The 22,894-nt window shown below is 32.7% G+C and overlaps 1 protein-coding gene across 8 annotated transcripts; it reads right to left on the minus strand.

Annotated features, from left to right (window-relative positions):
* Positions 1-8,600: 8,600 nt before the first annotated feature.
* LOC102612726 (uncharacterized) lies at positions 8,601-17,172 on the minus strand. 8 transcript variants are annotated; one of them, XM_052443314.1, is made up of 20 exons: positions 16,922-17,172; positions 16,690-16,801; positions 15,911-15,976; positions 15,565-15,665; positions 14,723-14,768; positions 14,480-14,634; positions 14,161-14,278; positions 13,991-14,073; positions 13,128-13,187; positions 12,691-12,942; positions 12,013-12,109; positions 11,717-11,767; positions 11,544-11,624; positions 11,214-11,285; positions 11,022-11,072; positions 10,412-10,474; positions 10,056-10,205; positions 9,382-9,439; positions 9,230-9,282; positions 8,601-9,139 (listed from the first exon to the last, which is right to left on the minus strand). In XM_052443314.1, exons 4-20 carry the CDS (start codon positions 15,663-15,665, stop codon positions 9,062-9,064), a joined length of 1,569 nt encoding a protein of 522 aa, XP_052299274.1. In that variant the 5' UTR covers positions 15,911-15,976; positions 16,690-16,801; positions 16,922-17,172; the 3' UTR covers positions 8,601-9,061. The 8 variants fall into 8 exon arrangements, with proteins under 8 accessions (XP_052299274.1, XP_052299275.1, XP_052299272.1 ...); XM_052443315.1 differs by having other exon boundaries at positions 15,565-15,669; XM_052443312.1 differs by lacking the exon at positions 16,690-16,801.
* Between the last annotated feature and the right edge of the window lie 5,722 nt (positions 17,173-22,894).

The following is a 22,894-nucleotide window of genomic DNA, read 5'->3' on the forward strand; positions in this document are numbered from 1 at the left end:
CAATTTTCTAGAAAATCATTAAATCGAAGCATCAAAAACTTATTATCAAAACATGTTGTACTATATGGTAAAATCAGAATATACTATAAAAATAGGTTTTGTATATTCCACTCACAGTGACGAAGTCAAGACTCGGCATCAACAACGTCCATGGGTTGATTCTCGTTCGCGGATCCTCTTAATTAAGGAAACGACACAATCATTCTCCATAGATTTGAAATAAAACTAATTTTACATAATAATTCTCAAACGAATATCTATCCACAATAAACTATTCCCGCATGCACAAAATTACCAAAATACCCCTACATGTCAAAATTACCAAAATGCCCCCAACATCATTATTTTACCAAATTATCCTCAGAATCTTCAATTACTAAATTGTCCTCAATTCAGATCATGAAATTACCACAATGTCAAAAATTATGAAATTACTCTCGGAATCTCAAATTACCTCATTGTCCTAACCTAAAATTACCAAATTATCCACTAATTCCACAAATTACAAATTCACCCTAAAGTTTTATGAATTTACCGAATTGCCCATGTCAGTCAACGGTGACCGGCCTTCTCTCTCCTTCTCTCTCACGTGCCCCTCTTTCTTTCCTCTTTTGGAAATCTGCTTCCCCTTTTCCATTTATAGAAACCAGCTTCGTTTTTTTTTTTTTTTTGCACTTAGTCTTAATACAAATTAAGCTAATACCGGACCCGTGACGAAAATAAAATCCGACTACCCGAGCTTTTAATTGCGCTCAATTTATCTTGATTTAATGTTGTGACAATTTTAAAATTAATATTGAAGAGGAAAAATTAAATCATACACTTAATTAGGAAAAATCAAAGTGCATATGTTACATCTATATTTACTTGCAACATGAAGATTACTTGTTATGATTTAAATAGCTAATTTTTTATCCACTATGTCAAATGAATGGTAAACGTGAAAACTCTAACATCCAAGAGTTCACAACAATCCTATTATCAATGCTGTAAAAAACCATATAATATTATAGAGAAATCCTAAACAAAAAGCTCAGAGAATATGTATGTTAAATGAGTGTTAAAAATAATATATATTTCATGATCAATTATACAACGGTCCTTAATATTATATAAAAATAATGAGAATTTTGATATAAGATATTAAATTTTATTAAAATATGTGTGATTAAGTATTTTTTAGGTTACAAGCAATCTCACCAATAAATTTATTGATGTACCTATGACATTTACCTAAGTATATGTATTTAGTTGTGTTATTTACTAGTGTTATATTATATATAATTAATTTTACAATTGTAACTTATTTATTTGATTTGTGTTAAATAACCTACTTCATATTATATTTTATACTTAATGGTAATAGATTTTGAAAGATTTATTTAAAAAAGATTATCACAATACAAATTTAAAGGAGAGTTGAAAAGTAATTTTAAATAAAATATGCTATTTAAGTGAAATTGCTTCAAACTCTAAGGGTGGTCACAATTATTTTACAAAAATTTCTCCACCTCTTGAACGGTTAACAATCTGTTTACCATTATTTTTAATTTATTTTAGCAAAAATATTGTATACCATTAGATTTAATCCAATGGTACACAATTACAACATTATTGATGTTGTAAAAAAATTATAGTATCATAGAGGAACCCCTTAATTTATTATTTTGAATTTAATTACGAAACGACAACGTTTTTTGTTTTGCAATCGGCTATAGAAAGTAGCTTTTTGGTTGACTCTTTTGGCGATCGATCTCCAACCATTTTAGTCAGTTACAATTTATTCAGTGTTACATACACGTGGCGTATTTTTACTGGTTGACTAGTTAAATCACGGGCTGTATCTTACCGAAAACGTAACTTAGAAGATCCTTAAATAAAATGTCATCTCATAACATTTAATAAAGTCATCCTTACACAATTTCAGCATGGAAATCTTTACACAATAACTCAAGATAATCTTTCACTTGCTCCAAGCACTCAAGCCATTTTCCAAAAGGTCCAAGACGCCACCCTTTCAACACGACATACCATGTATGATCCTCCATCAAATCTTGTATAGACAAATAATTTTAAATTTAATACATGCTTAAATAACATTAAAGCATAAATTAATGCAAAACAAAAATGAATACAAAGAATTGAGTCACTTGCATTGCATATAAATTTGAAATAAGGAGTCATGTAATGGCATTGACATCATGCATTTGAGTCAATTTTGTCCATGACCACCACACCGATTACATTTACCAGGCAACTTTTCCTCACCCTTAGATAGTATTCTCTTATTCTTTGGACGCCCATATGATTGCTTTTCAAGAGGAAAATATACTTCACGAGCACATACATTATCATAAACATCCCGCCCCTCTTAAGGACCAACATGGTAATGGTCTCAGAATATGCTGACACACATGCATCATCACTTGAATAGTAATGGAAGGAGTAATCATTAAAAAATTTTAGCAAAAAAATTATTGAAATAGCTGAATAAAATTATACTGCAAAACTTACTCGACTTATTTAATTAATTTACTCAACTCGTTCATATCACTTACTCGACCTTATCATTCGACTTCTACTCAACGTGATCAAAAAACTTACTTGATTACTTCAAATGACTTAAAGTAATTAATTCTTGACTTGTTCAGAAGACTTAACCTATTGAAAAGACTTAGTTAATTTGTTCAAACAACTTAAAATAGTTAATATTCAACTTGTTGGAAAGACTTATTCGACTTTTACTCGACTTGTTCAAAAAACTTACTCGACTTATTCATAAACTTACTTGACTTCTTCAAACAATTTAAAATAATTAATACTCGACTTGTTCAAAATACTTACTCGACTTGTTCAAAATACTTACTCAACTCAATACTCGACTTATTCAATAAACTTAATCGACCCCTACTAGACTTATTCATAGACTTACTTGATTTCCACCCAACTTGTTCAGAAATTTTTTTTTACTAGTTACAAACTACCTAATTTATACTTTACTGCTAGACTTACTCTTACTTGACATATTTTTCGACTTAATACTCGACTTACATCATAATTGACTCAACTTACTTCACTTCTTCACTTGACTTCTTGCTCAACAAGATACTCGACCTTTCTTCACTTCTCACTTGAGTAAATACTCGACTTCTTCCTGAAATGATTTTTCAATCACTCATAACTTAAATTAAAGTCTTAAATCCCTACATTTTATGCAATCGTGTGTACGTACAAGCACAAAAATGAATAATGTACTATTAAAACTCATAAATCATCAGCAAATATATTGTAATGATTAAATCAAACCCTAGCATACAAAATGTTTACATCTTAAACATACATTATCCACCTTTTGAAAGGTTAAAATTTATCAAAAACCTCTGTATTGGAGGTAAGAGATGAAATGATGAGAGAGGAAGAAATGGTGAGAAGAGAAAATCGTGAGAAATGAATGGTGAGAGGAAGAAACTGTGAGAGAGGAAGAAAAAGTAGATAGATGACTTTTTAAAGGGTATTTTTTACTTTTTTCACCTGCATGAGACATATGTGTGTAACAGGGTATATCTTTGATATTTAAGGGCAAATAAGGCATATTCAAATAGAAAACATTTTCCGGTCAATTCCTCTCTCTCTCTTTCTTTTAATTTTCACCTAATATTTTCTTAATTTTAATGAATGTTGAATCTCACTCATTGGATTAAGTAAAATCCAATGGCCTCCGATAGCATGGAGGGACTTTTGGTCCGTGCATTTAGTTGTGGCTTTTTTTTTTTTTAAAGACATTGTAGTTGTGGCTTATGGCTGCAAGCACACAAAACTATGTGACTGCATATGGTTTTAATCCCATCAGCTCTATTTCTCTAAAAATAGTTATAGAAGTCTTACCTAGACTGTGTTGAGCAAGACCGACAATCATGGAGTTGGAAAGAAAAACTGTCTTCAAATTCTTTGGTATTTTGTAAAAAATAGCTAGGGCCGTATTTATTCTACCACATTTTTGCATACATTTCTATGATGGCAGTAGTTAGAAAAATATTGCTACCAAACACCACATTTTCTATGTATTGTTAATGAAACCTTTTGCCAAAATCCAAAGCACCAGGACCAGAAGAGGCTGCAAGTACGACAACCATTGTAACTTCATCTGTATGTACGCCTAGTGATTCCAACTTTCCAAAAGGTTCAAGTGCTTCATTAAAGCGCCCGGCCTGAGAGTAACCACTAATCATGGCTTTACAAGAAACTGGATCCCTCTACTCCATTTGAGCAAAGAGCTGTCTAGCTCTATCAATTTCTCCCTCTCGAGCATATCCTAATATCATGGAACTCCTACCTGCAGTACTCTTACTCATTCCCATTGTATTAAATACCCGTTAAGCCAAATTCATTAACCCATATTTTACGTACGTATCATTCAACAACAATAGTCTTAAGCAACATATTAGAATCAATAACAGTCAGTCATAATCAGCTAGACTCTTTAATTTCACTCAATGTGAAATGATAAAGCTCATCATTGTGATATTCTTGGAATAAATCATGACAAATCCCGCTGTAGGATCACCAAGTTACATACCGGGGAAAATAGCTCTGATTTGTTTAGTATTTAGTAAAGCTTCTAAACCAAATTTGAAATCTGACCATGTAATATCCCAACTACAAAACATATCTGCACAGACAATTCAATCTGATTGGGAACAAAGTTCTTTTCCAAATCATAGGCTTCAAAGTCAAAAAACCATATAATGATGCCTAGATCTTTTTTTTCTCTTATCATTATTTTATTTTGTTTTGTTTTTGGTGGGGTGAGAATGGAAAATGAAGTAAAGCTGGGGAAAAAAGAGGAAGAATACTTCAATACTTCTCTTACTTTGAGGCTAAATTATAGGTAAATGAGTTGATTTCAGGAAAAGCTCAATTGCTTTCAAAATATATCGTCCGTATTAAAATGTTAGTTAGACTCCCATTAGAATAACTCTGTTCTCCTTTATGCAGAAAATAGCCAGCTCTAAGTAGGTATTGCAAAACCTAAACTTCAAAACCATAGACAAAATCAGTGAGATAAAAGAAACTTACTGTTATGACAAAAAAGAAAAAAGAAAAAATAAAGAATGCACATGTATACTTACAGTTGAATCTTCTCCTCCATTGAAACTAAAGGTAACTTCTTCAATGCTGAGATATTAAATAGAGTACTTTCAAGCATCAGTGTCCTTATTACCAATGGATAAATAACAATTTAGAGCGCTTAATATTCACACTCATTTCCTTGAGGTGTGATGCAATACCAACATAATTTGATCAATATATGCTTTTAAAGAATAATTAAACCAGCGAGCAACCCAAACTCTTTAGAATTTTTTTTTTTTTTAAAGAAGTTTTTTTATAATCTATTTATGTAACAATTGTGTTTGGAAGTGACACTCGAATGGAGCTTAAAGACTAGAAGAATACGAACCTTATTGCACTAGCTTTTGTCTTTTAGGGTGTGGTTGGAAATTTGTATTACATTATATTGTATTGCATTAAAACACAGCTCTTATACAATTCCATGTTTGACTGTAATTTTTATTAGCATTACACTATATTAAAAAGTTGGGTAATATATAGGGATGGCAAAATCCTCTACGGGTTTGGGGCCCCATGGAGCCCCACCCTAAATGGGGAAAATTTTGAATAATTTTTGGGTAATAGGGTGGGGAGTGGGAGAAAAATAATCCCCAAATTCTTAATGGGGTGGGGTTTGATTTTGCACTCCCCACCCCACCCCCACCCCAATCCCCATTATATATAAATATATTTTTAATTCTTATTTAATAATTTTTATTTTATGAATTATAATGTCAATTAATATTTTTTTAATTTTTATGCAATATAAACAGGATATGAATGAAAGAAAACCCTATAATATTTTTCAACTATGAAACATTGTTATATTTTCTTTTCTCTTTTAAAGTGCTACGCTCTTTAAATATTTTTTACTTTTAATATCATTTTAAGATATTGTTTTAAACTTTTAAATATTTTTTTAAAAGAATTTAAATACTTTATAATATGGTGATGATTTTATTTTAAGTTTCTAATTTTTAACTTACTGAAATCATGTATTTATACCTAATATAAAATAGATAAATGGGGAATGGGGTGGGGATGGGGAAAACATTCCCCACATAGGGATTCCCCATCCCCACCCCACTAAATTTATTGGGGAATGGGGTGGGGAATGGAGGCAAAAACTTCTAACGGAGTGGGGAATGAGGTAGGCCTCCCCACCCCCACCCCACCCCATTGCCATCCCTAGTAATACAATAAAAAGAGAATAAAATCATCTCATGGGAGAGAGGGTTTAGCCTGTATTGCATTAAAAATACTTTCATTTTTTAAATTTCATCATTTTACTTTTATTATTCAATAATTTATAATAAAATTAAGTTTATTAAATATTAATTTATATTTATCTTATAGAAAATTTAATTTTAAATAATAGTATAAAATATACAATATGAATAAACCTAAGTATTTAATAAATAAATGATAATACATTATTTACTTTTATTATATAAAATCATTTTAATTATTTTTCTTTAAATATGTAAAAAAATATTATAATTATTTAATCATTTATTATTTACTAAAATACCAAATTTGAAAATAAATTTAAATTAAATAATTATATTCAACATTAATAAATAAGAATTAATTTTTAATTAAATTGAAATTTTAATATCATATTGTATTGCATTGTATTATCTATTATATTTATAACATTATATTTTTATATTATTTGATAATAGTACATTATTAAATTATTACAATAAATAATTTCAATATTTTATGTTATAAAAATTAATATATGAAAATAATTAATTAACAATTAAATTTCAAAAATTAATATTATATCACTAAAATATTAATATATTTAAATAATGCTAAATAATTTTAATATCAGTATAAAATAATATTAGTAAATAGTATTATATATAATATAGTCCATAGTGCACAAACATTATGTTGCATTAAATTTACAGGAATAAACCCTAATGCATTACACCATAGTGCAGTACAACTTACAATGTAAAAGAACACAGTGTGCTAAACACACTGTTAAATCAGAGTGCTTTTTGTCTATTAACTTTGTACGTCCACGATTGAGGACAATTGTATCTAACAAACAAAGATCTATCTTAAACCTTCGAGTTGAAGTTTATATATTTATGGCATTGCAAATCTAGATCTAGCAAGCATTGCACACTATTCTACGGTCTTTTTAGGAAATATTGAACTTAGAAATTTCAACATTTAAAACCCATTTTTTGAATCACAAGTGATATAACAACTTATATGTAATTGTTACATTCTCATTGTATGATTAACAACTAACCTATGATGAAAATTATAAATAAGGTGCTAGAGATGGCCAACGGCCCGGGTAACACATGGTTTGGTGTCCGTACAATATGGCATAATACAACTATGTTTTGAAAGGGTAGGTAACACAATAGGGCATGCACACGCGTTGAGTTGAAAGCATAGCACAATTGGAGATATGCTAAAGTACGAACGTGAAAAAAATTGCAATAAACACGCTTCACTAGTGGGATAGGATGCAACCAAAGTATATTAAAGAATTTTTTTTTAGTGAAAAGTAAACTTATATTTTAATGATTGTACGAATAATTTAAAATTGAATCTTTTAATATAAATTAGTGTAGCTTTTATAAATTCATTTAAGTGTTAGTTAAAAAAAAGGCTAATTGCTTTATGTTTATAATTTATTAAATGAATAAATGATCTTATGATTTTATAAATGATAAATATAAACTTTTATGGTCTTAATATTTCATTTGTAAAATCATAATTAGTCAAACGAAAATATGTTTCATTTATATAAGAAATACTTTTGACCATTTTACACAAAAAATAAAATTGTTAACAAATATATTTTATTATAAATCAATAGTTAATTATATTTTAATTTGAAACTTAAAAATATTAATGTTATTATGAATGATGATCTATGACTCGATGTAAATTTAAGTTAGCAATTAAGTGTTAACCCTTAAGAAAAATTTATTATTCTTATTATTATTATTAAAAAAGATTCTAATACAATAGGTTTTAACTTAGTAGTCATTAACCTAGTAGTTAGTATTACATCTTATTATTAATAATTTCTTATTATTGAATATTGATGAATTTTTAATTTATATCAAATTTAACTAAAGTCATGTGGCCCAACAGCTTGACATGCCATCTTAAAAAAATTTAAATAATAAAAATGCTAACCAGACTTTTTTTTGGTTCTTAGGCACAACCTAGTACAGCACGCGTCAACTAATGCCGTACTAATGCCTTACCAGGCCTAAGTAAAAAATTAGGTACGAGATATCATTGCCCAATCACATGGTAGCCATGCCATGCTAGCACATGGGCCTTACCTTGATGGGCCGTATTCCGTTGGCTATCTCTATTAGGTGCCACACCAATCCGAGCTTAAATTAAAACTCAAGCGCCGAGATCATAAGTGCCCAGGAATCCGCACACAAGGATTTAGATAATATGCGCTTTTAAGAGTATCCTTGCGTAGGTAGCCAGACTGCTTGAACAAAAATCGTCCTCGTGATTTATTTCAAGCAACTCAAAAGTCAAAGCTAAAGAGAAGCAAATGCTCCCGTAAATCTAGTCTTGTGTTAGTAAACAGAAATTTAATGTTTTGCATAAGCTGAGGGATTTGTTGACTGCCCAAGAATCAACAGTCAATACATATCAGAGTCCTTATCTCTTAATCTGTTAGTTAATGAAAGCTGCTGTATCACCATTTTTTCTTATTAATAGCAAGGGATATGACAGTTATCGTTTATCTTCATTGCAATCCTGTCTTCAGATCTTTTCTTTCTCCTCTCCTGATATCTCTTAAGTCTTTCTCTTTCCATCCAAATTCAGACTCGTGCTCCGCACACCATAGGCAGGAAATTTTTTGTGCGGGGCCATGCAGCAGTCCAAATAAGCACCCTAGGTATCTGAAGCTTCACAAGAACTGCTTCAAGATATCGTTCACAATTTAAACCACTTCAGAGAATGCTCCCCGATGGAACTTCTTGAACAATGACTCTATTGCTGCTTCAATTCTTGCCTGGTCCTGCAACAGGTTTATTGATAATTTTATTGTTTGCCATAAAAATTAATGATGTTAACGAAAGCTAGATATCCAAGTGGCACTATCTTTTACCTTGCCTTCAAAACTAATTATGAGTGGCCCTTGTCTTGATTTACGATAACACCCTTAACATTGTGCAGGAAACCACAATCAATTAGAAAAAGGAAGAAGGCAGAAGTATATCCTATTTCCAGACAACCTGAACAAGTTAGAAAAAGTCGTACCTATATGAAGGTCCGGGAATTCAAGACAAAGTTTTGATAGAGGTTGGGCAGCTTCTAACTGAATTCACAGAGAATATTACAAGCAAAAGGAGTGTCAATATCAAAGGCAATCAAAGAGATGGTGCAAGCATTACTTCAACAAATCAATCCTAATGAAAAGCAGCAGAATTCTAACAGATGAATCCTTGGGACTTCCCGAACATATTCTTCTCTTGAAAATATTACAAAGTTCAATCAAAGCAGATAATCTCAATAGCAATTTGTCTCGCTGCATATAAGAGACAATACCTAACCGAACCAATATGTTAATACTTAAAACAAGATTCTAAAGTCATAACGTCTACAGGTTCATCCTGCAAATATTGCACAGCAACAACAATCCAAAGCTAATGACAAATAAATAAATTAATCCTAAAATTCTTAGCTACATAACATAGCAAACTGTCAATTGCTGTAAAGAGCAAGGAAACGGAACTGCTCCAAATATATTACAGTACAAAAGGTAGAAATCATACAGGCAGCAAGCAGGCATCAGTAATATCCAGTCTTTCTAGACAATAAGGTTTTCAGCATTACTTATCTTAGAAAATGTAGGTGAAATAGCAGGAATTGTACAAAAGCACACCAAAAGTCTAATAATGACAGCAACATGCAAGGGATCTTTTAACACATACATCTGATAGATTTGTGGTCAAGCTCTTTGATGTGTATGGTTCCATCAATGACAAGCCACCAGATCTTAGAAGTTCAATCAAACAGTTCCACTCTTTATCCAGCTCAGTAACATTTGTTGCTGTGAGAATGATTACATTTTGACACTTGATCTACAAGAACGATCATTAAATTATTAGAAATTCAAACTAGCAGTTGATATTAAATGTATCTGCCTATGTTTATGCACGAGTGATAGTCAAGAAGAAAGAATGAATATCTTGTCATTATTGGTTAGTTAATGCTTCATTGTGGTGTGGAAGCGTTAATTGAAAATTCAGAAACATGTTCATCATATGTATGCCTCCAAAACACATACCAAAGGTAAGAGCAGCTTGTCGTGATGCAACAGTTCGGTGGTACCTTCCGGCAACAAAGCCATCTGAAAAGGAAATCCAAGAATGAGATCAAATTGAAGACACAAACTCAAATACCTCCATTTCCCCCCCCCCCGCCCCAAAAAAAAAAAAAATCAACGTTGATGGACTTGCATTCATAGGTATATGCTGAAGAAAACAAAAGATAGATGAAAACGAAAAGCAACTAAAAGCAGTGGAAAGAATGTACTCCCTACTAATGACCATATAGTATGTCCAAACAAAAAACTATCCCAAAACAAAACCAAGGAATTAACATCATCATCAAATGTATTAAGCACAAAGGAAGGCATCAGTTTACACGCGAACCTAATCATTTCATTCAACAAACTACAGATATAAGGTGTGGGCAAGACTCAGATGTTGAAGTCGAGGAGTTTGACAGTTTGAACCATCATTGTGTGAGAGTAGTAGTAGTAGTAATAATAATAATAATAATAAAAGATGAACCAAAAGAAAAGAAAGGAAGGCAGGGGTGGGTGAAGAGAGGGAGCATGCCAAGTTTCCAAATCATACAAGAGGAATGGTTCAAAACCCCTTAAAGCCACCTACCTGGGATATTTGTATCCCAAAAGTCTCCTGACTACCAAGGTTGTAGGGCTGCTGGTAGTTTCCATTACAGAACTCAATGAACATAGAATGATCAAGGGATTTTTGAGTATGAAAAAAGAGACAAAGAGATGCACTAAACTAGAAAATATACCAGTTTGGAATTATCAATTCTTGACATCAGATTCAGATTACCTCATTTCGGTCACCAGTGCAGCGATCACCAATAAGTTGCCTCAGATATTCTTCAAATTCTTCATCCGGAGCCTTCAATTAAAGATGATTAACCAAGCAAAATACAGTTAGTCAGCACATAGCAAACGTCTTTTAGCTCCTCACTCCAAACCAGAAAATCAGTTAAGAAGGTTTGGGTAGTTTGAAATTTCTTCATCAAGAACACCAGAATATCAAGGAATACAGTAAGATTTGTGCAACAAACCCAGAAAACTAGAAACATTTGACAAAACATCAAAATGAGCATAATAATCATAATAAAAAAATGCACTGCAAACAAGCATAACTCACCAGGCGAACCCCAAAAGCCTTTGCAACACCAGCTAATGTAACATCTGAGTGCAGCGGGCCTACCCCTCCATACACAAATACCTAGAAGTATCAGGCATAATATGTACCAACTTAAGATATCAAAACAATAAGAAAATCATCAAATGGTCACTAATAGAAATGCCAAAATTTACCATATCATGGGATGCTTTTTGTCGTTCAACCTCTTCAGCCACAGAATCTATCTGCTCCAAAACAAAGTCATAAAAGATAAAATTATAAGAGGTTAAAAATTGCAAATGTGGAGCTTCAGATGTAACTCAACATGCATAACACCAACAATGTTGGTTTTAATATCTATGTGCAGATCATTACTAAAGTTAATAATTTAGGGTCTTGCCTTGATGTTTCTGTATGAAATACCATCAAAAAATTTGACTATGAACTACTATATCATTTACCAAGATAATTTTCACAGATAGTAACTCACATCATTCTGAAGAACAGCAATTTGTGATACAGACCAACCGATAGAATGCAACTTTTTACACAATGAAGGTCCCAGTTGATCCTCAATGGTGCCAAACCTGAGCTATGGAACAGATAAAAGATACTACAGACTTCAGCTACTAGCAACCAATAGGTGAAAATAGGGAAACGACAGATAGGTACAGCACGCAGGCATGCATGCCAGAGATATGACACCACAGATATAAAGAAAAGGAATGTATATCTGTGAATATAACAAAACATGAATTCGAGCTTTCATATAAAGCACACATCGCAAATAACAGTTTAGGAAGGTATTGAAATATTATATATGGAATGTTTTCATAAAAATGCTATTTATTCATCCCTTATATAAGAGGAAAAATTATAAAAGCGGTTCAAAACACACACAATAATGAATGAGCACATCTATGTACCAACAGATTATATTTCTTTACCTTTTTTTTCCTAGAGAAAAGACAACTGAAATCAAGAGAAAGACTTCAAGGTTAAAAGCAGCTGATTATGTTGGAAGTCCATTCAGAGCATGAAGACAATTAAAATTTTGAATTATGGCTATACGAGTGAAATTCATGACCATTGACAAAATAACCACAAAAAGTCCAAGCCAGCCAAGAGATGCTCTTAACAAACCATGTAATTCCAACAAGGGACTTACAGAATCTCATCGCCAACAGCAATGGCTGAGGCTTTCAGTAAGCTGCTTTTATGTGAATCTACATTGTCCATGACATTAGCAACGGCTGTCCCACAAATTGAAGGAGAAACTTTTTTAACTCTCCCTGCTCTCTCCAATCTTCCATCAGAAAGCATGTATGCAGGTTTAAATTTCTCTTGGTTATTGGAGGAATCACTGACGCACAATAATGCATTTGGAACAGTGTCATGTATGCTTCCAATTGAAGTATAGCTGCAAATGATGATAGTAATCAAATAAAATTTTTCAGAAAGAGTAGAAGTATAACCTTAGTTAAAATTTATGAATTATACAAACTAGTATAATCTGCATCAGGGAACATGTAAGCCTCAAGGAAATGACCTAATCCTATAAAACTTAACAATAAATTTTAATAATTGAAGACAGAAAAACATTACCCCTGATCATAAAGACTGCAGTACTGGACCTTGCAAGTTAAGATGAAGGCCCACACATCTCTGACAAAGAAACATCAAAAAGTCAAATCCCTGAAATTCACCCTATGTAAAACAGATGAAATAGGCATCTATGGACAGAATTAAAAGTGATGGCCATATAGCCTAACCAACCAGTGAGATTTCAATCCTGCCTTTTCCAAAATAGCGTTTGTAAATCATCAAAAAATTGCCTATGTAATGAAATGTTTCCTCAATACAGTTACAAACTTGCAATACATAGTACAATGAAGCTTTTTTGTGGCAGGTGGTGCATTTGGTAATGCTTTCACAGTACTTTTTCTTTTTTCTTTTATATTTTTCCTGCAACTATATTCAAATTAAAAAGTGTATCGAAAATAATGTTTTCAAAAACAAAAAAAATGGTTCGTAGCAGTAGCTGAAGATTGGAGGAGGATTTTTCATATTTCTGAAAATGCTGAAAAACTATGTCTGAACATTCAAGTAACAAATTTTGAAAATAATTTTTGGTTTTCAAAAAATATCTTTTATGCATTTATTCTGTAAAAAAAAAACCTGTTTATAAGAATCAACCACTTAGTAACTTATTACACGAGATCATGACAAGTGTATTTTCAGTTTATCATGACTATATCCCATCAAACAAAAGCATTCATTTAGAAAACAAAAGCAAACACAAGGTAGTGACGTATTTCTCGGGTTTCCTCAAAGGCTGTTCGTGAAGCTCAAATGCAAGGAATATCAATTTTGAAGGATTAAAGAATGAAATAATCAACCATCCGATAGCTGTTATCAACTTGATTCAGAAGCCAATGAAACCAAAGAGCTTATTGTTTATCAACAACCTGTACGACCAATCCAATATGGGATTCACTCTCATGAAAGGAGGCCATCCCGGTGAACTTGGGGAGAACTGTTCTTGACCAACCTGCAAGTTAAAAGATGATCTATTTAACGTGAAACGTTAACGCAAAGTCATCATTGTGTTATTCTTGGAATAAAGCATGACAAATACCGCTGTAGGATCACCAATTCGCACACCAAGGAAAATAGCTCTGATTGGTTTAGCATTTAATAAAGCTTCCAAACCAGATTTGAAATCTGAGCGAATGATATCCAATTGCAAAACATATCTGCACAAACAAGTCTACTGATTAGCAAAAATATTCTTTTCCAAATCATAGGCTTCAAAGTCAAAAAACCTTATAATATTGCCTAAATCTTTTTTTTTTTTTAATCATTATTTTATTTTATTTTATTTTTGTTGGGGGGAGAATGGAAAATGAAATAAAGCTAGGGGGAAAAGAGGAAGAATACTTCAGTGCTTCGCTTACTTAGAGGCTGTATCATAGGTGAATGAGTTGATTTCAGGGAAAGCTGAATTGCTCTCAAAATATATTGTCCGAATTGGAAAAGTCAGACTCCCATTAGAACAACTCTGTTCCCCTTTATGCAAAAAATAGCCAGCCCTAAGTAGGTGCAGCAAAACCTAAACATCAAAGCCAAGGACAAAATCAGTGAGAAAAAAGAAACTTACAATTCTGACCCAAAAAAAAAGGGCACATATATATACTTACAGTTGAATCTTTTCCTCCATTGAAACTAAAGGCAACCTCTTCAATGCTGTTGAGATATCAAATTCAGTACTTTCAAGCATCAGCATCCTTGTTACCAGTGGATAAATAACAGTTTAGAGCGCTTAAGATTCACATTCATTTCCTTGAGGTGTAATGCGAGACCGATATAATTGATCAATTTATGCTTGCAGAAGGAAAAGATAGTCATTGTGAAGCAAGCTCAGACTTAAATATTTCATTGTGATCAATGCAAGGACCATGAAGGCTTCCACCCAAGTCTATTCTAAAACCAACAGCAACCTCCTAAAGCAACTAGGAAAAACACAAGTTTGTTTCCCTTAACCTGTGAGTGATACCTACTGTGTAGATCAACGAAATCCAAACTTCAAAATGAACAACCCAAGTTTGTACAAAGATGACCAAATAACGTATTGTTCAATCAATTTCCAAGTGATACGCAGGTGCAAAAATGAAATGACACCATTATAACAGGTTCTCTATTATCCAATCAATGCACAGAGAAGATCAAGATAGCAAATACCAAAAAGCTACACAAACTGACAAAAACTTGAATCCAGATGAGAATCATCAAAGGTAACCCCAGCAAAGACATGATCAATTTACAAAGAAACACAGATGTGTGCAAGCTACAATTAATTTTCATAAAATGAAAACAAGTAAAACACAATATTCAGAATTTGATACTCTTTACGCAAACTTACAAGTAACTGAATGTGTTATCAAATCTACTTTGACCAAAATACTCAGAACCCATTTCACAATGAAAACATAAAACTGCAAAATTCACAATAAAAGAAAGAAACAAGCAAGAAAATACTCACGAGTATAAAGCAAGAGTTCTTTGTATAACATTTATGGCATTATTGTACTTCGTCTTAAGCCTCCTGTCATCACTTTCTCTAATTGCTTTATCAATCTCCATCTAACTTGACACACAAAAAATCTCACAAGTCAAGATTCAACAGAAGATAGAGGCAAATGGGGTATTATAAATTCAATCAAATATGCAAATTCTGTTTAAAAATATGCACAAATATTCCTATGGATAAGATATTTGGCAAATTCCAGCAAATGGGTTCTCTTAAATTGATTTGATTTTCTATTTTTAGGCAAGAAAATTTTTTTCAACAGTAAAATTTTACCCTTTTTTTAACAGTAAAATTTTACCTTTGAATGGACTAACTATCGTTGACTTCCGGTTCAGAATAAAAAGCAATGAATTGAATGAACACACTGCTCAAAAAAAAAAAAAAAAATCTCTATAACTTTCTGCAAATATTAGTTTCAATATGAGAAAGCAAAACAAAAATGGCAGAGAATGAGAGACAATTTGCTGTGCTTCGTCAAATGTAAATAGCAAATGATGTGTCTTGATGCCACAAGTTGTTTATTTTGGTTCATTTTGGTTCGGTTACAGCAATTTTACAATTTTCACCTGCTTTTACTGGATTTTACAGTTTTGACATGTATGAACTACTAACTACACAAAAAACTTGCACATAATTTTAAAATCTATCACAAATTACAAATCCATCAAAACAAAAAAAAAAAAACCACAAGTTTGCAATATTGCATTGACAATTGACAAACTCCACCATAACACACAAGCAATCTTCTCAATTAAATTAAGCAAATACATCAGCTGATCTGATTCTGTTCAGTATATTCATTACGAGACATGTAATTTTTGATGAAGCGTGCTTTTCTTTTGTTAAAAAAGGTAACAATGTTGCTTATGAGTAGGTCTCATTTTGAAACAGTACCTATAAGTGTTAAAGAAAGACAAGCCAGAGTTGGTGCATTAAATGATCAAATAAACATTCCTGACGGTCTTGTTGCATCTCTAATGAAAATTGCATTACTAGTAGAGAACCTCAAATGAGCCCAAAAAAAACTTGTGTCATGCAAACTCCACTTTTGCTAACCGAAAATGAAGAGACCAATACCACAAATTCGGGACAAGCAGATATCAAATTAATAATTCAAAGTCACTTGAAGTTCCAACCAACGGTAGTCCTCCGTCTTCTCACAATAATAGTGACGACGTATCATCAAATTCTGTTTTTGTTAAATCAATGAGTGCAGAAAATTTGGCTAAATCCAATCAAGAAGCGTGTATTTTGCTATTAAAAAATACAAAATACAAAACACAAAAATTGAACTCAACTCAGTTCTCACCTTCACCGGCGCAACAGCAACGACGGGGAGAGGCTGCAACGGCTGGCGAAGATGAGGTAGACGAGCGGCGGCTGCAATTGTGGATGCTTGAATCGTGAACGATGAGTCCGCGACCGTGAGAGGCTGACGGTGAGAGTGAACCGTTACGGCGTGACCTTGAGACTGAAAGGCTGAGAGAGACAAATAGGGTGCTGCTGCTGTCGATCTAGATTCTAGGGTTAGAAATTTAGGGCCTGTTTGTTATTGTTTTTGAATTTGTATTTTCTGAGAATAAAAACGAAAATGAAAATGATGTTTTGCAATTGCTGTATTTTGAATTTAAATATGTGTTTGGTATCATTTTCTATATCCTATATTTTAAAATTAAAAACAGTAATATGCGTTTGGTAGACACAATTAAAAATGATAAAAATAGATAATATGCGTTTGGAAATGTTTTTTTCAAAAATAGTTTTTACTAATCATTTACATTATATTTATAGTCATAAAATAATTATTTAGCTAATACACACAAATACAAAAAAATAATTTAATTAAATTTTTAACATCGTTTAAAAATGCCTTCGAATTCCCAATATTAATTTTTAATTATATTATGTTTTTAGTTATATTATGTTTGGTATTTCACTACATAACACTGTATTAAATAGTTTTGATGATTAATTTAAATTATATATTTAGAAAACAATATTTATTAGTACTTAAAACAAGAAAATATAAAAGAATTTAAGAATTTTTACATCAATTTATTTACTAAAAATGTGAAAAAAATTATCATTATTCTTCATTGAATACACGTAAATTAAGCAAAGTTTAAAATTTTTGGCAACATAACATTTATTTTTTGTAGCAATTTTCCCTTCTAAAATAAAAATCCAAGCTAATAATTTATCCAAATAACCTCTTAAAAAATATCACGACATAAAGAAATAGTTCAAACGTACAAAACTCATTGAAAGTCATCTTCGGATAATAGCATAAAAGTGTACACATTTCTATTTGCTAAAACATAGTCACAAAATAATAAAGTGATATAATAGTTGCAATATAATCACATAAAATGTGGATTGTGTGAAATAACCTAAGTATATACATCCACGTTCCCAAATACTATTGCAAAATATCATTGTTAAGTTATAAATGCATGCTCCCCAATCAAAAGGCTAGCTAAATAACAGACAGTAAATTCTTAACACCATTTACATCCTTCAATGCAGCAAATTTCTCAAGTTGATTTCTTGGAGACGAAGGAACTAACAAAATGTCAATTCCTTGATCAATGCCACCAGCTTTTACTTTCCATGAAACCAATGTCATAGGCTTTGGATCATCAGCTTTTACAAATGTCACGTCTGGCTCCTTGCAGCAAGTTTCATCTAACTTCAGTTTCCCAAGCAAATTTCACAAGTATCGGCTTTTACAAATCTTCGGTTTGAATAGTTCAGTCTCTTCAATTTGCTTCAATACTTGTTTCTGAAATACCAAACACGAAGCCTAAATATTAGAAAATAAAGATTTAATTATATAAATCTTGATAATTAAAAAGCTTTAATTACTTTCTCTATTTTACTTAAGAAACCACTGACATATTCTTGTCTCCAAAACTTAGCAACACACTTGACCAAGTCTTTAAATCAAATGACACTGATTTAAGTATAACAAAGTGGAAAGTTTCAGCACCCTTTACATCCTTCAATTTCACAGCAGGACATTATAAATGCAAAGAAAACATGAAGTTTAGACAATCTGTGTACAGCCAAAAGGCTAGCTAACATTTCAAAATCAACCAAGAATGCCACCAAAATTCAATAACATATTTGCATAGCTTTCTCTTCTGATAGAATAATTGAAAAATTCCAACGTATATAATGATGATATATGTCCACCGAGATTAAAGCTATCATGTAAATTAGGTAAACCCAACCCAAATGAGATATAAAATAATCCAAAACCCAAATCACCATGACTAAAATAATTCAAAATCTAATTAAAAAAAATTAATAATTTACCTTGATACTCTGCTACAATTGTGTGATGAAGCTCCAATGAAGGATTCGTCAATGGAGTCCGGAGGCTGCAGCCTAAATTTATACGGCAAAGCTGAACAGGTTTAGCGTGCAGGCAGCAAAGACGAAGTACGGCGACGGTGTTTTGCGAGCATTTACTCAAATAAAATAAAAAAATCAGCAACTCACAATAGTAGAGACGGAGCTGACAGAGCAGTAGCAGTCGAGGCAGTCGAGACGGAGCAGTGACGGTGGCGGAGATGGAGCAATAACAGTGGCCCAATGAAGCAGCGGCGGCGGCCAGTACAGCAGCCGTTTTGGACACAACGAGAGAGAGTAACCACTGTGAGTAGATCGCGAGAGAGAGTCGAAGAGATAAAGCACACCGAGAGAGTAAACGCTGTGAGTAGATCAGGAGAGAGAGTTGAAGAGACAAGCCCGAAGAGACAAGGATGAAGTGAGAGTCGCTGGAGTTTGTTTTTTAATCTATTTTTTAGTTTAGTTTTGGAATATGGCGAGAACATGTTAAACACGTTCTCACTTTCACAGTTATAAAAGTGAATCTCAAATTATTTGTTTTATCATTTGATTTTTGAAATCGAGCCACCAAACGCGTACTAACTTAAATTTAGAAAAGGAAAATGAAAACAGGGCCTCTAAAACGATACCAAACGGGCCCTTTGTCATGACCCAACCCAGACCTGGTAAGATATTGTCCGCTTTGGGCCTTAAGAAGGCCCGCACGGATTTGTTCTTGGGGCGCCCATACACCCCAAAACGCGTCTTGCCAATTAAGGTGTGGATCACCCCTTATAAAGCCAGCATCTCTCCCGTGCTTTGCCGATGTGGGATTCGCCTAGGGTCAATGTCATGACCCAACCCAGACCTGGCAAGATATTGTCCGCTTTGGGCCTTAACAAGTCCCGCACGGATTTGTTCTTGGGGCGCCCATACACCCCAAAACGCGTCTTGCCAATTAAGGTGTGAATCACCCCTTATAAACCCAGCATCTCTCCCGTGCTTTGCCGATGTGGGATTCGCCTAGGGTGTTACATACACCCCCCTTGGGGACTCAGCGTCCTCGCTGAGGTTTGCCCCACCATCGCTCAAGAGGACATGCGGAGCCGCTCTGATACCACAATGTCATGACCCAACCCAGACCTGGCAAGATATTGTCCGCTTTGGGCCTTAACAAGGCCCGCACGGATTTGTTCTTGGGGCGCCCATACACCTCAAAACGCGTCTTGCCAATTAAGGTGTGGATCACCCCTTATAAACCCAGCATCTCTCCCGTGCTTTGCCGATGTGGGATTCGCCTAGGGTGTTACACCCTTAGCATTTGGGAAATGAGAAATTGATTGATTTCCATTTTTATATTTTAAATTAAATAATATGTTTTAATTAAATTGACTGAACCGATTGGTTTGTCGGTTCTGGTTTTGAGTCAAATTGAACGCAAATCAATTGATTCTCAATATTCTTCCATCATTCTCAGCAGGGATGATATTTTTTCTTAACGGGATGGAATCCTGCGGAATCCCATTATATTTAGGATGAAATTAAAATATATTTTTGTCTTATAAAAAAATAAATAAAAGTGAAATATTTTTTTATTCTATTTGTATATACGGGATGAGATTGGAATTAGTAAATTCCGTCTCATCCCATCTCATTACCGATTAAGAATTAAAATTTTTTCAATTGGGATGAGATCTTACAAGATTCTATCTTTTTTGGAACGAGATTAGAATATATTTTTTTCCAAAAAATATAAAGACATAGGCCCATCATATATGGATGTAAGTGGGATGAAAAAATGTCTTACTGGAAAATGATGTTCTCACAAAGCTTTACACAAAACGGTTCATTTTGTGCAAAGTATAAAAGCCATTTACACTTGCAAGCAGCAACACCACACACGCACGGAACAAAGAGTGCAGCAACGTTTCTCTTGTCTCTCTCTCTCTCTCATTCTCCCTATTTTATCCCCCACCACACCGTAGTGCAGCAACCATGCTAATACTCATGATGTTACGAATGGTACAAAGCTTCCCATTCAGAGAAACAATTGCTGCAGTCCTTGGCAATCATAAGCAATTTTGAAGAACCCAATCAAACCAAACTGAGAAGGTCCCTCATGTAAGAACAAAATTCAAGCAACCATAAGCAGAGCAATCAACATTAATCACCAAATTAATATGTGCTTTGTAAAATAATTTGAAGACCACGATATCCTTAACAAGAACAATAACCAGTCAAAATTATGAGGCCTCAAAAACATATTATTAATTAATCTTTAACAATTAAGCAGCCTGCATTTTTAATTACAAATTAATCTTTAATCAATTAAGCCGATTGTGTTGGGGGTCAGAGAGCAATGCAGCTGAGATCGACAGAATGAAGACAACATATCCGAGAGAGTGAGGAAGATCGAAGCAGAAAGAGTGAGGGAGACCGGAGCTGAGAGAGTGAGGGAGATCGGAGCCCAGGGAGCCATCTAGATGCTTCAAGTGAGAGACGAGAGAGCTGTCACTGTTGCTGCGTCGTAAGGGAGAACGGAGTTGATATCGAGCTTGTGTGCACACAAGAGAGAGAGAAAAATGTTGCTGTGTGTTGGGGGAGAAAAGAGGGAGACTGGAGAGAGAAATGAGAAGAACGTTGCTGCAGGATTTGTTGCGTGCGTGTGTGGTGTTGTTGCTTGCACGTGTGAATGGCTTTTATACTTTGCACAAAATGAATCGTTTTGTGCAAAGCTTTGTGTTGAGCTTTATGAGAACATCATTTTCCAGTAAGACATTTTTTCATCCCACTTGCATCCATTACCAACGCTAGTTCATAAAGTTGGCAAAAAAGAGATAAGAGCTCGTGGGATGAAAACATAAATAAGGGCTCACCAAATGCAAAGCCCATATATGATGGGCCTAGTTAAAGGCTTTTAACAGAAGTTCGAGTTTTATAACATATATTATTCGTTTTTTCTTTACAAAAAAACTTTATAATATGGGTCCACCTAAGTTATAATTAATGTAACTTACGGCTACTCTATAAAATTTCGTTCAACCCATTATACTCTAACTATTTATAATTTATTCATAAGTATTATAAAATTATTTGGATTGTAAAATTTTGTTTAGCCCCATACACTCTATTTTATTTCATTGAAACCCCTAGAGTTCCAATTCTCCCCCTATAATTTTAAATTCACAAAACCACCTCCGTTTAATTAAAAATATATAATAATTATTAAATGAATTATAATAATAATTATTATTTTATTATAATTATAAATATAATAATATTTTTTGTTAAATTGTTAATGATAATAATTAACGATAATTATTATTAATAATTATTTTTTAATAATAATAACAATAACAATAATTAAAATACAAAATATTAATTATGATAAAAATTAATTAAGGATTTTATAGTAATTTGTTATAATTTAACTCACTTTGATTTTTATTCTAAGACAAAGTAAACACATAAATTGTAATACAGTTCATTCTAATTACGATTCCTGCAGTTAAAGTAAATAAATTATTATGATTCCAATTACTCATTTCGATTCTAACTCATGATGTTTCCAGCTAATTTCGATTCCTATTTAGTGAACGCACCCAAGCCCACAATTTGCCAATTACAAACTTACAAAACATACTACAACCACAAATGGAATCTTATTGCATAAATGTGGTGCATCTTATTTCCAGTACTACTTGAGTATGAGGCAAATTGGAAGTGCAAAAGATGTATCCAAGGTTTTATTTCAGCTGAATAATCTCTGGACAGTTAATTATGTCACTAGATATTGCATTAAAAGGTTTGCAAAAGAAGTTTGTAAAGAATATGTCTAAACAAAAAAAGGTTATTGGTAACATTAGATTCCAAATTATTATAATTATTTTGTTTGACATTGAATTCGTGGCATTAAAAGATTTGATAATAGCAAATTAAAAATGACAAT

The sequence above is a fragment of the Citrus sinensis genome, chromosome 6, assembly GCF_022201045.2.
Source record: "Citrus sinensis cultivar Valencia sweet orange chromosome 6, DVS_A1.0, whole genome shotgun sequence".
NCBI lineage: Eukaryota > Viridiplantae > Streptophyta > Magnoliopsida > Sapindales > Rutaceae > Citrus > Citrus sinensis.

Bases quoted from the DNA above. Each gene is read 5' to 3' on its own strand.
- LOC102612726 (XM_052443311.1), bottom strand. From the start codon at position 15,665: ATGGAGATTGATAAAGCAATTAGAGAAAGTGATGACAGGAGGCTTAAG. The intron at 11,768-12,012 runs GTGAGTTACTAT...GTTTTGGAGCAG, and splicing joins TTGCTGTTCTTCAGAATGAT to ATAGATTCTGTGGCTGAAGA. The intron at 11,286-11,543 runs GTGAGTTATGCT...CTTTAATTGAAG, and splicing joins AGGCTTTTGGGGTTCGCCTG to GCTCCGGATGAAGAATTTGA.